The sequence below is a fragment of the Leuciscus leuciscus genome (genome assembly GCF_965113295.1).
Source record: "Leuciscus leuciscus genome assembly, chromosome: 19".
NCBI classification, from domain to species: domain Eukaryota; kingdom Metazoa; phylum Chordata; class Actinopteri; order Cypriniformes; family Leuciscidae; genus Leuciscus; species Leuciscus leuciscus.
In genome coordinates this window covers 26,950,257-26,964,017 of record NC_138743.1, presented here as the reverse complement: position 1 = coordinate 26,964,017, position 13,761 = coordinate 26,950,257, and the positions used below count along the sequence as shown (strand labels likewise).

At 37.9% G+C, this 13,761-nt stretch overlaps 1 protein-coding gene across 1 annotated transcript in view; it reads left to right on the top strand.

Annotated features, from left to right (window-relative positions):
- Positions 1 to 13,761, top strand: part of syne2a (spectrin repeat containing, nuclear envelope 2a) — a 109,504-nt gene that overhangs the window by 12,919 nt on the left and 82,824 nt on the right. The window contains exons 2-6 of the mRNA XM_082147598.1: positions 8,639 to 8,762; positions 11,920 to 11,981; positions 12,816 to 12,911; positions 13,041 to 13,118; positions 13,226 to 13,318. Of these exons, the coding sequence (XP_082003724.1) occupies positions 8,675 to 8,762; positions 11,920 to 11,981; positions 12,816 to 12,911; positions 13,041 to 13,118; positions 13,226 to 13,318 (417 nt within the window). The 5' untranslated portion in view covers positions 8,639 to 8,674. The remainder of the gene's footprint in view (positions 1 to 8,638; positions 8,763 to 11,919; positions 11,982 to 12,815; positions 12,912 to 13,040; positions 13,119 to 13,225; positions 13,319 to 13,761) is intronic.

Sequence of the window (13,761 nt, the reverse complement as noted above, 5' to 3'; positions counted from 1 at the left end):
TCAAAACCTGACAGCCTCTGCTAGAAATCTTATAATGGGCCGTGGTTGGATCTTCCATCAGGACAACGGTCCAAAACAAACATCAAAATCAACACAAAAATGGGTAACTGAGCACAAAATGAAGCTTCTGCCATGACCGTCCCAGTTCCCTGACCTGATGAGTGGAGTGAACTGAAGAGAAGAAGCACCAACATGAACTTGTGAATCTGAAGGGTCTGGAGAGATTCTGTATGGAGGAATGGTCTCTGATCTCTTGTCAGGTGTTCTCCAAACTCATCAGGCATTATAGAAGAAAACTCAGATCTGTTATCTTGGCAAAAAGAGGTTGCAAAAAGTATTTAATAACAGGGTGCCAACAATTATGGCCAGCGTGTTTTGGAGAAAAACATTTATTTTATAATGTGATTTACCCCCCCACTTTCAATTCTTTTACTTGAATTTTTTGAATGAAAGATCAAAAGGATAAATAATGCAGATTTATTTTTTACAGCCATTTTTTATCATATTTATCAGGGGTGCCATAGGATTATTAGGAAGGAACACCATACTAATACTGTGTTTGACCCCCTTTCGCCTTCAGAACTGCCTTAATTCTACGTGGCATTGATTCAACAAGGTGCTGAAAGCATTCTTTAGAAATGTTGGCCCATATTGATAGGATAGCATCTTGCAGTTGATGGAGATTTGTGGGATGCACATCCAGGGCACGAAGCTCCCGTTCCACCACATCCCAAAGATGCTCTATTGGGTTGAGATCTGGTGACTGTGGGGGCCATTTTAGTACAGTGAACTCATTGTCATGTTCCAGAAACCAATTTGAAATGATTCGAGCTTTGTGACATGGTGCATTATCCTGCTGGAAATAGCCATCAGAGGATGGGTACATGGTGGTCATAAAGGGATGGACATGGTCAGAAACAATGCTCAGGTAGGCCGTGGCATTTAAACGATGCCCAATTGGCACTAAGGGGCCTAAAGTGTGCCAAGAAAACATCTCCCACACCATTACACCACCACCACCAGCCTGCACAGTGGTAACAAGGCATGATGGATCCATGTTCTCATTCTGTTTACGCCAAATTCTGACTCTACCATCTGAATGTCTCAACAGAAATCGAGACTCATCAGACCAGGCAACATTTTTCCAGTCTTCAACTGTCCAATTTTGGTGAGCTCATGTAAATTGTAGCCTCTTTTTCCTATTTGTAGTGGAGATGAGTGGTACCCGGAGGGGTCTTCTGCTGTTGTAGCCCATCCGCCTCAAGGTTGTGCGTGTTGTGACTTCACAAATGCTTTGCTGCATACCTCGGTTGTAACGAGTGGTTATTTCAGTCAAAGTTGCTCTTCTATCAGCTTGAATCAGTCGGCCCATTCTCCTCTGACCTCTAGCATCAACAAGACATTTTCGCCCACAGGACTGCCGCATACTGGATGTTTTTCCCTTTTCACACCATTCTTTGTAAACCCTAGAAATGGTTGTGCATGAAAATCCCAGTAACTGAGCAGATTGTGAAATACTCGGACCGGCCTGTCTGTCACAAAGCAACTGCCATGTGATTGGTTGATTAGATAATTGCATTAACGAGAAATTGAACAGGTGTTCCTAATAATCCTTTAGGTGAGTGTATATATATGCTTTTATATATATATATATATATATATATTCGGTCTACCTGGTGGTTCTCTATAAATATAAAAGTGGAAAACAGGAAACAATAGAGGTAATGTCAAGTGGTGTTTGCATACTTTTTTTTTCCTAACAGCCAAAAATGTGTTACAGAAATACTTGAAATAACTTATATTATATTATATTATATTATATTATATTATATTATGGTGAATAATAAGAGTAATTGAATAAGTATAATACAAATGTATTGTATTATATTGAATAATAATAATATTAATAATTTAAAAAGAATAATAAGTATTATTATTAAATGATGATGATGATTATGATTATTATTATCAGTCATAAAAACAGCATGGAAAGATACAATTAAAATAACAATTAAAAGCTAATCAATTAAAATCATTTAAAATACCATTTGTATGAATGTTTAAGCATATAACCCGTCCTGCATATGCACTTGTCAATGTAGCATTTCAGCAAATGATAATGATTAGATTAAGTCATAAGCCCTCAGGCTGCCCGTGTGTCTGTGTTTATGTACTTCCCTTGAGTCATACTTCCGTCTTAATTCACTTAGTAACAAACTCTTCTGTATTCATTTATTAGACTTTAATGGTAGGCAGTATTATGTGGGTTTGAAATATGATTAGCCTAATCTCCCCAGGACACTTCCTTTTTTGATTTCCTTCTTCATGTTGGTACTTTATGCTGATGTTGTTTATCTGTTCAAAAGCCCCTTCTCCCTCAACCTAATTCACAGTGCCATCAGAATTATTTGTGTAATTAAGAGTCTGTTGACGAAGCTCTTTATGTTGTATCACTGCCATGTAATATTTGAGACACCGCCTCAGATGTTTGGTTTTGCCATTTTTAATACATTATTTGACGGGTCAACCTCTGTGTCATATGAAACTACTGCTGTCTTTGCTGACTAATGCTGAAGTCATTTGACACTTTATACTTTGCAACTACATGTCAACTAACTCTCATTAGAGTATTAGTAGACTGTCTGCTTAATATCTGCTAACACTATTTTGATGCTTCCCAACAGATCATGTCAACTTATTCTACTAACCCTAACTCTAACACCTATAAGGGGTAGGCAGTGTCGGTCCTGGAGAGCTGCTGTCCTGCAGAGTTTAGCTCCAACCCTGAAAAAAATGACCTGCCTGACCTGAAAACTTAGGCAGCTGACTAGTTGCCTTGCTGCCTTATCGGTCAATGACTTTGTAGGCATTGTTTGCACACGAAGGACAGGCTTCTATGGCAGCGTAATGATTGAATGATTTACAACAAAATAGTGCAGTTTTTTGACCAAGCAGCACTGCGTTACCCCACAATTTTAATTCATCACGTTTTTGCAACTACATTTTTTTTACCTCTACGATTAGTAATTCAGAACTTGCGGCTATTTCATTAGAGTTAAATAAATAATGTGAATTTAAGTGATCAAACGTAACTGTAACTAAATTTAAGTTCAGGGGAGGAGGCAGGAAAAGCGTTTATTCGTAAAATAAACATTAAAGGAGTAGGGGTGTGACGATAACCGCATCACCGCAATATCGCGTTAATGAGATGCCTACCGCGGTGTGAGGTCATCACCGCACTTTTTTTTCTTTTTTTTTTTGCTGAAAGTTACAGGAGTGCATATGGTGTGTGATGTGAACTATAAACACATTCATATTTGCTTATAATTTACTGTATTCTGCGAGTCCCATGTTCAAGGGGCTTCTGGAGAAAAAAACCGCTTCCTGCGCAAGGTAGGGACAGTCCATGGGGGATTTATTTTTTGTGTGTGTCTGATTATTATTAATTAACTGCTAGGTTTCAGTACTTGTGATGTTTACAGATAATGTTCAATTAAATACAAACAAACACAGGCATAAAAGACAAGCATAACGTAAACAGTTGGAGTTAGATTTTAATTGCAAGTAGCGATCTCTCTTATGTCTCTTATGTTATAGGCAATAACAGTTGACGGCGCTAGCCGAATGACATTATTCAAAAAATAGCCACGAATCTAGTGTCCAAATACTGTGTCGCCTTTGAGGCAGGTGACAATTAAGGGGAAGCCGGTGAATTTGGACAAGGCAATATGCCGTATTTGTCGCACAAAAGTATCCGTCTCGCGAGGAAATACCACTAACTTAAGACCACATCTTAGAAAAATTAACCATCCTGTAGCGTTTGCTGGACTTAAGTGCAGCACACCTACCTTAGGTCGGCGACACACTGGCTGCGTGGCGTGTCCGTTTTTATTTCGGCTCCCATGTTAACAGGTTAGAGCTTGCACACTGCCTGCGTGAGACACGCATCTCAGTTGCGGCACGAGCCGCGCGGAAAGCGGTCGGTTAACCGCCAAACCGCGAGATTTGTTGCTTCTTTACCGCGGTAAGAAAAAATCCCATACCGTCACAGCCCTATAAAGGAGCGACAGCGACTGACTACGGCATATTAAAAACAGCAACGTAAGATGTCCTAGGTCTGGTTCTCTCTCGCCCTTCACTGCCATCATTCCTTCTTATCCACCGTATTCCTGACGACCTTATTGCGTTTTGAATTATGGGTGGCACTTCCGGTTTGGGGAACTTTCATTCAAAGAGGCTGTAACAAATCATTTCAAATCATAAGGTTGTCCTACAAATAAAGCTGATCCGTCAGTTTGACTGGATGAGCTGTCAATTTTCCTTCATGATTTATTTTCAGACATCATGAGAATAACGTTATACTTGGTAATTTAACGTGACATGTTATAAGAAGAATATCTATAAGAGCTCTTTTCATTCGCTGCTTTCTTTTCCTCGTGATTATTTTATTTTTTCCCTTTGCAATCTGCTGTAAAAGTATGAAAAAGGACAACATATACTGCACATTTGTGGTCTGTTCTCCCGAATTTAATTTATGATATATTCCAATAATAATTCACTGGAATGCACGAAGAATCTCTCGTTATTCTCCTCAAATCCTCTTGTCTCTTTCCAGGTTTGTTTTCACAGGTAAATGCGATTTTATAATCTGTCAAAATGACGGAAATCACTTTGAAATAGTATCACGTAATGCACATTTTTGATTAAGGCAACATAAGTTACATAATACAGATATACACTCACCTAAAGGATTATTAGGAACACCTGTTCAATTTCTCATTAATGCAATTATCTAATCAACCAATCACATGGCAGTTGCTTCAATGCATTTAGGGGTGTGGTCCTGGTCAAGACAATCTCCTGAACTCCAAACTGAATGTCAGAATGGGAAAGAAAGGTGATTTAAGCAATTTTGAGCGTGGCATGGTTGTTGGTGCTAAACGGGCCGGTCTGAGTATTTCACAATCTGCTAATTTCTAGGGTTGACAAAGAATGGTGTGAAAAGGGAAAAACATCCAGTATGCGGCAGTCCTGTGGGCGAAAATGCCTTGTTGATGCTAGAGGTCAGAGGAGAACGGGCCGACTGATTCAAGCTGATAGAAGAGCAACTTTGACTGAAATAACCACTCGTTACAACCGAGGTATGCAGCAAAGCATTTGTGAAGCCACAACACGCACAACCTTGAGGCGGATGGGCTACAACAGCAGAAGACCCCACCGGGTACCACTCATCTCCACTACAAATAGGAAAGAGAGGCTACGATTTGCACAAGCTCACCAAAATTAGACAGTTGAAGACGGGAAAAATGTTGCCTGGTCTGATGAGTCTCGATTTCTGTTGAGACATTCAGATGGTAGAGTCAGAATTTGGCGTAAACAGAATGAGAACATGGATCCATCATGCCTTGTTACCACTGTGCAGGCTGGTGATGGTGGTGTAATGGTGTGGGGGATGTTTTCTTGGCACACTTTAGGCCCCTTAGTGCCAATTGGGCATCGTTTAAATGCCACGGCCTACCTGAGCATTGTTTCTGACCATGTCCATCCCTTTATGACCACCATGTACCCATCCTCTGATGGCTATTTCCAGCAGGATAATGCACCATGTCACAAAGCTCGAATCATTTCAAATTGGTTTCTTGAACATGACAATGAGTTCACTGTACTAAAATGGCCCCCACAGTCACCAGATCTCAACCCAATAGAGCATCTTTGGGATGTGGTGGAACGGGAGCTTCGTGCCCTGGATGTGCATCCCACAAATCTCCATCAACTGCAAGATGCTATCCTATCAATATGGGCCAACATTTCTAAAGAATGCTTTCAGCACCTTGTTGAATCAATGCCACGTAGAATTAAGGCAGATCTGAAGGCGAAAGGGGGTCAAACACAGTATTAGTATGGTGTTCCTAATAATCCTTTAGGTGAGTGTATATATTACTACAGTGATATTTGACCCGTCCGTTGTTGCTGTGGAAAGACTTGCGCTTTTGGGGTTATTTGGTATTTGGTGTTGAAAGTACCTTGTTGATGCTTTTACACTTTTAAATTTCCTTTTAATGTTCTATGGTTGAAGGGTGAGTTGATTAATGTCATCTCATTGAGACTCATTGCGTTTATAGAGCGAGCCTTTTCACTGATTGTTTACAGCTTAACCCTCTGAGGTCTGAGGGGTTTTTGGGGTCCTTGAGATGTTCTGACATGCCCTGACATTTGTGCTTTTTTCAGTTGCTTATAAACATATTAATGGCAAAGGTATAATTACACTCTATTTAGCACAAACAGGGCTACCATAATATGTGAGCAACATGCATGTTTGTATTTTTGAGAGAATAATGTTTATGCATGGTTATTGAAAAAACTAAAAACTAAAGTTTCTGAAATAAGGCCACAAAACACATACTAAATACGTGTCAATAAGACTTTTGGCTAATTGATGTCTTTGCCTAGAGTTTTTTCTTCAAAATGATGTGAAAATCATCCTGCCCTTATCATTCACATAACACAATACATTGATTTAAATCTTGTAAAACACTTTTTGTTTGTAAAGGCAATATGCGCAAGGGGCGTCAACCATTCAACAGCATCATGCATATGTAGTGGTTCACACCTTAGGAGACAATGGGGCCCGCATACTTAATGAGCCATTCATTCACCTATAGCCACAAGAAAGAATGCAAGACCAATATATATACAGTATATATATATATATATATATATATATATATATATTCTACCAAATTGGTTCACAGTTGGAAGCATGTCAATTTTTTTTTTTTTCACAAATTTTGCTTGCAAATTGTATAATATCCAAGGAAAACATGTCTATTAATTGTGCAGTTAATTCTCATACTGTATTTTCAGTTTTGGAATATGTATCCTCCCCCCAAATTTGTCAATAATAAAACACAACAAAAATTATTTAAAGAAAATGCTTATATTTACCTTTTAAAATTTGTTTACATCTACCTTGTAAATATATATTTTTTTATTAAAAAGGTTACAATTACAACAACAATTGAAGTGTAATCTTTCTTTGTAAAAACTAAAGTATACATTTTATCATACATATTTCAAACTTCGAATATAGCCTACATTGACAAAACATACTATATTTAACATATTAGCAAAAATTGGCAAACAAAAGCTTATTTGAGGTGGCAGATATTTTACAGTAAAAATGTGTAATCTATCCAAAACTAATCAACGAAATGTTGTCTTTCATATGTCTGTAACATAGGTCTTTCGTTTTTATTATAAGGAATATAAATGTTAATTTGCAGTTTAATACGTTGCTTATACAAATACATTTTATTTCAACATATTTCAATCGATTTTACTCAGTATAGCAAAATAGTTTGCTAAAAGCAGATCATTTATTCACACACAGAAACGCAATTCAAATTTAAACCGTCTTTTTGCGAGTTGTGGTAAACAGCGCATCTCATGCCGTTCATTCATTCACACAGAAACGCGATTTACTTGAGAATGAAAAAAAAAACTTACTACATTATTCCATCTGTTGCTCCTCGAAATACCAGCACTTCTGAGGTAAGTTTTCCATTATTATTATTCCTCACAGCGCTGCGAGACAGTGTAGACAACTACACTTATCTGAATAAACTTGATGTGTTTTCTCGAGCTGATATGTGGCCGTTCACAGTTTGTATGGGATCGTCTCAGTCATTTGCGTTTGAATAGCGCGCGCTCTCCGTGGGCGTGGCCGATTATAACGTAATGAGATGAGATGAGCTCGACTGGAATCGCTCTCTTTTAATACAGATTTCACAAGATGAGAATATTTGTTTTTTATATAAATTACTTCATTTAAAAGAAGAGAATTCAAGCTTCATGCCCGTGTGTCTGTATGCCTGTTTGACTGAGTATTCGCTCAGTTATTGTTCATTTTCGGACGCGTTTCAGAATGGACTTCACTGGCAGAGAGAAGGCAGAACTCGCTTCGTGTTTATTTTTCTTTATTTGGCAAAAAGCACAACACTTTGTTTTTATTGTGAGTATACACAAAAATAATACACATTTAACAGAATCGATTGATGTATGAAACTCCTATGGAAAATCAAAGTCAACAGAGTATTTATGAGTTTCTTTTACATTGATAAAAAAAAAGCGAGCTGGTATCGCCGGCGATACCGTAGACCTCAGGGGGTTAACGGAAGTTACACCCATAATTCACGCAAAGCGTCATGAGGCATAGGAATAAGGTGGATATGCTTTCGGAGTTCCTCCATGGGACTCGAGACCAGTGTCTTGCGCAGGGGTGTCTCATTAAAATTCGCTCCACCGGCCTCGATCCTCTCCCACGGCTCTCGGCCCTGCCCTTCTTTATACGACAGTTACGTTAATAAAACTTTAATACATTAGCTCATCCATGAACATGATTTCTTCCTGAGGTTCCGTCTGGTTGCTTTCCATCATCTGTGGAGTTGAAGAGAACAACTCCCATGATTCCACGCTCATTCACATCGTCATCAAGCTATCGCTATGTTTTGAATAAGCGACCTCTAGCGGCGAAACTTACTTTCTGTGCCTTTAATTCCATTGTGGTGTGTGATAATAATAGCAGAATACTGTATATGAATGCACATCATCATTTTGTTTTTTCCCCCCACCATTTCAGTGGGAATGAGTGTGTGAGAGTGTCAAGACAACAGTCATGGCATCAGGAGGAGAAACCTGTGCTCCTGCTGAGGATGAGAGGGGTATTCTGCTGGACATTGATGATGTACACTTGCTCTTACAAGGTTAGTCTTAACTCTTATACACTTATGGTGTTTGTTTTGTTTTGTGTGTTTTTTCTATAAAAATGGTTTTCTTAATCTGTCTGGTTAGATGTGCTATCTGAACAAATGGACAAAAAGTCACACCTTGGCTGTTTGCGGTCCAAATTGACCGACCGTAGGAAATTAATGGGAAAGACCCAAAAACAGCAATTGTTTTTAATGTGTACAAATGTATATATCAACATGTTGAACAAACACGCACAAAAATGAAGGGGTGACTCACAACCACCCACACACACTGTTACACAGACAGAGAGAGAGTGAAATAATTGGGCTACTGTGGCTGTACGGCTTACTGAATATATACACCAAACTTGGATATGATGTGGGGCTGATTTTCATATATATATATATATATATATATATATATATATATATATTAAATCAAGAGAATAAGCATTGACATTAATCAAAAGGAAATAATTTGAAATGAATGAGGAGTCATTTACTGAAATGATTCTCCGATGTCTTTTGATTAAAATATCTATCCCATCATAAATGCGCTTATCACCACCTGAGATAGACTGTTTGCTTTGTTATTTGTTCTATAGTCTGTCTCCTCTTTCTGAGGTTTAGGGCGGATTCCAGGCTGCAAGAGACATTGTAAACTGTTGACTCACTAAGTTTTCATACAAAAACATGTTCTGAAAGGGTGTGCTAGAAGTTTATCATTTTCACACCGCACAGACAAACGCTAACAAACACAGAGAATCAAGTTGGCCGTTGGATTTAGAATTTCATGAAAAATAGCTGTCATGTTCACACTGCCCCAACAGACAGAGACAAATATTGAGTTATATATTTTTTGCCTGAAAAGACGGCAAACTAAATGAAAGAGGTTGTGGGTGAAGCTGTGTTTGCTGTGATGGGAAAGACAGGGTGCTTACTTTAATTTATACAGCGAAACTGCAGTTGATCTGGACAAACAGTTTCATTAGAAAGATTAAATACTCCAGCTTCAATATTTGTCCATGGTTTATGATAAAATTCGGTTGCAGTGACAATCATTTCTTAATTTATGTCAGGAGTGCAAAATAATCAATCTGTAACTTTTGATATTTTGAATAGAATAACAACACGCATTCATATTCAGTCACGTGTGCTGCGGTTTATTTGTGTTCACATAGCTGCACTGAACAGCCCATTAGAGCTTTAAGTCCAAAAGTGTGCAATGTGCATACTTGATGAAATATTGATTTTGATATTTACACAAGCTTAATATTTATTAGACAGAATCATAATTTATATTCATTATCCGCTGATTTATGTGATCTGATGACCATTAGTGGCTTCCTGCACTGTCTGTCTGTGTTTTCACTTCCCAGAGAAATGTTTCTACGCATGAAACGGCTAATAAACACATGATTATGATAGTATATGATTTGATTTTCATGAGATTTGGAGTATTTTCCTGTCTGTAAAGGATGTTTACATTAGAGTACATCAGAGTTTGCATCACACTGCTCAGACATTCCAAGACCCGACAAATGGCGATTGAACATGTTCAGTCGGGTGAAAACAAACCCTGACAAATGCCAGCAAACGCCAACAGGGGTAACATACTGATCCGACAAATCCCGACGAACGTGTCTGTCGGTGCGGTATGAACTGGCCTTAAGTAACTCGTTTTCCTTTTTCTGGAACCTGTTGATTACCATCTTGAGTAAACATTTTAGCGAGCACACACTAATTTTACAGTTAAAGTATGTAATTTCTGCTCCTTGAAACCCGTTGCAAAAATAATGATTGTTTTCCCGAACACTCTCCGTGTCTTCCATTGGTTGGCCAAACAGTTAGTCCCACTGAAAACTCGCAGCTTTTCATATTTAACACCTCAGGCATCAATTGTGAGAACAATAATATGTATATTTTCTTCTTTTTTATTCATTTACCACCTTTCCTCAGTTCAACTGTAGCTGTTTTATGAAGCAAAATCCCCTTGAAGACCTTTGAACCTGATGTTGTTGTCTCTACTTTCATTTCCTTTTCCACTATGTGTGTCAGTATTTCTGTCAATAAAAACCATTGCAGTGTTTGCTCGACTCAGTTCAGACAGTCTCACTGGTGCATGGTTTCCAGGCAGCCGAATGTTTGCTATGACGACAGTTTGTCTGAAATCATGTTTGAGTGACATCACATGTTTCTCTCTTTAGTGCAATGATGACACTTATGTCGTTTGAATAAAGATTAGCTCACATTACTTTCAACAAGTTACCAGGTTGGGTTAGTTCTAACTAACAGATTTTATGAATTCTGAGATTCAGTGCATGTATTTTTTTTTATATGACCCTCTTTAATTTATAAAGCTAGTAGTACATTCAAGAGCACATTCAGTAACACTAAAACTAAGCACTTATAAAAAAATATTATACATACACTTATATCTACATATGTCATGACAACACTCTGAATATTTTTAAAGGTTATGGATATGACAATGTTAATGTATTTGGTCTTGGCGGAATAGATCTGCTACACTGCTGCTGCCGTTGATTATTTGTAGTTGTTGTTGTAGATTATTGCTGCTGCTGCAGATCAAGTACAGGAACTTGCTACTGCCAATGCATACACCGATACGCTGCTGTGAGCATTTAAGACATACTGCTTCTGCACAAATAGCATTTACAATTACCCATGTATGATCTATATCTATATCATATTGAGGGGATGGGCCAGTCTACCTTTAATAGCATGGGAAGAAGTTTAAATTAAATACAACTGTGATGGGTGGGTGGTTGAGCCGACTGAGCGTCTTCAGGGAAATACTTAATGAAGGAAAATTTCATACAGAAACGAAGGAATATGGTGTCTCTCTAACCCTTGTTTGAGGTGGAGGCTGTTGGTGGCTCAGAGATCAGTAAGTCGAGCCAGGTTTCCAGTGGTCATGCAATGTTCTCTGCTTATAAATAGTTATGTATTAAGACATGCTGTGTTTTTGATGTGCTATAAACCAGAAAGCCCCAAAGCTGTTCTCTGGCAAGATGTGTACATATTTTTGCATGGATGTATTCTAGTTATGCCGATGTACTCATGCTGATTCCTACACACACACACTGTTTTTCGACTTGTGAGTTTGGTCCAGGAATAAATCATTTCTGATATTATATTTTTTTAACAGTGGAACAGGAGCAGATTCAGAAGAGGACGTTCACAAACTGGATCAATGCACAGCTTTCCAAGGTAAACCCAAGAACAACTCATAACGTACGTTAATGACTCTGACTGTGGAGTCGACTGTATGTTATCGGGTTAAACTGAGGCCGTGGCTGAATCGCTGACTCACTGGTCAGTACGGAAGGTCTTTTCTGCACCGTCTGCCTTCGAGCTTTGCATATGGCAAGGAGCTTTATTTATTTATAGCTCTCCGCCCAGCAGCGGTGCACTTCAACAGGCTGTAACATGAGCCATGTAGCCCATCCATTGCCACTTGGCCGCTTTTTAAACACATGCAGGTGCCCTAAACTTCCTGCAAGTGATAACCTGTGGAGATCTCCAGCTACAGACTGTTGCATCATTTTATATCAGATTAACACATTACTCATTCCCAAACTGCTACTTTTTTAGTTTAACTAAAAACAGAAGTTAAAGTTAAACTAAAAACTGTTTAACTTTAACAGTCTTCTGCAACAGAAGATAGTAGTAGATATTCCAAAGGTACTTGGTTCATCACTACTGTCATCAGTCAGTTTACACTTGCATTGATAACAAAACTGCCATATAGAAAGAACGGTCATACTGAATTAGTTATTATGGATTATAATATTTTAACATGGAAAATATTATACACTTCAACTTTTAAATACTAACCATTTACAATAAATGAATCAATAAATCAATGTTATTTAATAAAAAAATATAAATGTTTTCTCCTTTTTTTTTCCTTTTTTTTTTTATCCTTGATCTTTATTTTATTATTTTTCTACTTTTGCCATCATAGTTTGACATCAGAAATGCTCGATGTATTGCCATGTGAACACTCAACACTTTCAGATAAAATGCTGATGTGTGTTTCAGAGGAGCCCCCCAACCGCTGTCCAGGATCTGTTCTCGGATCTTCGAGATGGGACTCGACTTCTTGACCTACTGGAGGTGATGAGCGGTCAACGCATGGTGAGTGCTAAATATCACTGTCATAACACTGAGATTCAGCTAAGAAGTTATTTATTTACAGCGAATCATAGAAATGTTTTGCATGCAGTCACGATTAGCATACAATGGAGTTTGTTTGTTTCTCTGTAGAAGCGCGAGCGGGGACATGGTGTGTTTCAGCAGAGAGGCAATGTCGAGACCGCTTTGAACTTCTTGAAGAATAAATCTGTAAGAGGGTTTTTGTGATTCTCACATGACTGATGATGATTTTTCCATCTGTTTGGACATTAAGATTTATATACAAATGGCATAAACAGTCGTTTATGTTCTCTCAGATCAAGCTGGTGAACATAAACATCCCAGACATCATCGAGGGGAAACCTTCCATCATTCTGGGTCTGATATGGACCATCATCCTGCACTGTCATGTGCGTATATCAATGAAGAGACGATGTGTCTTTAGGAAAACATGCATATATACATGCATCTTTCTTTGCCTTGAGCTGTTTTTTTCATCGTTTACTTTAAGACCTTTATTTGAGTTCAGAAAGGGGCTGTATTTTTTGAGATTCCTCAAGATGAGAAAAGAACATAAAAATAATGTATTATGTATCCTTCAGAAGATTCTATTATGTCAGGGAACCTGGTTTGAATGAGTTTAGTGGTTTTATTTAGTCATATAGTGCTTTTAGTTTAAGATTGTGCACAGTATGAAAAAAAATAAAATTTATGTAATTTATATTTAATATACACTGCAGTTTAAAAGTTTGGGGTTTGTAAGATTTCTTAAATGCCTTTTTATGTTCACTTATGCATTTATTTGATCAAAAATACAGTAAAACAGTAATATTATTACAGAAATATTATTACA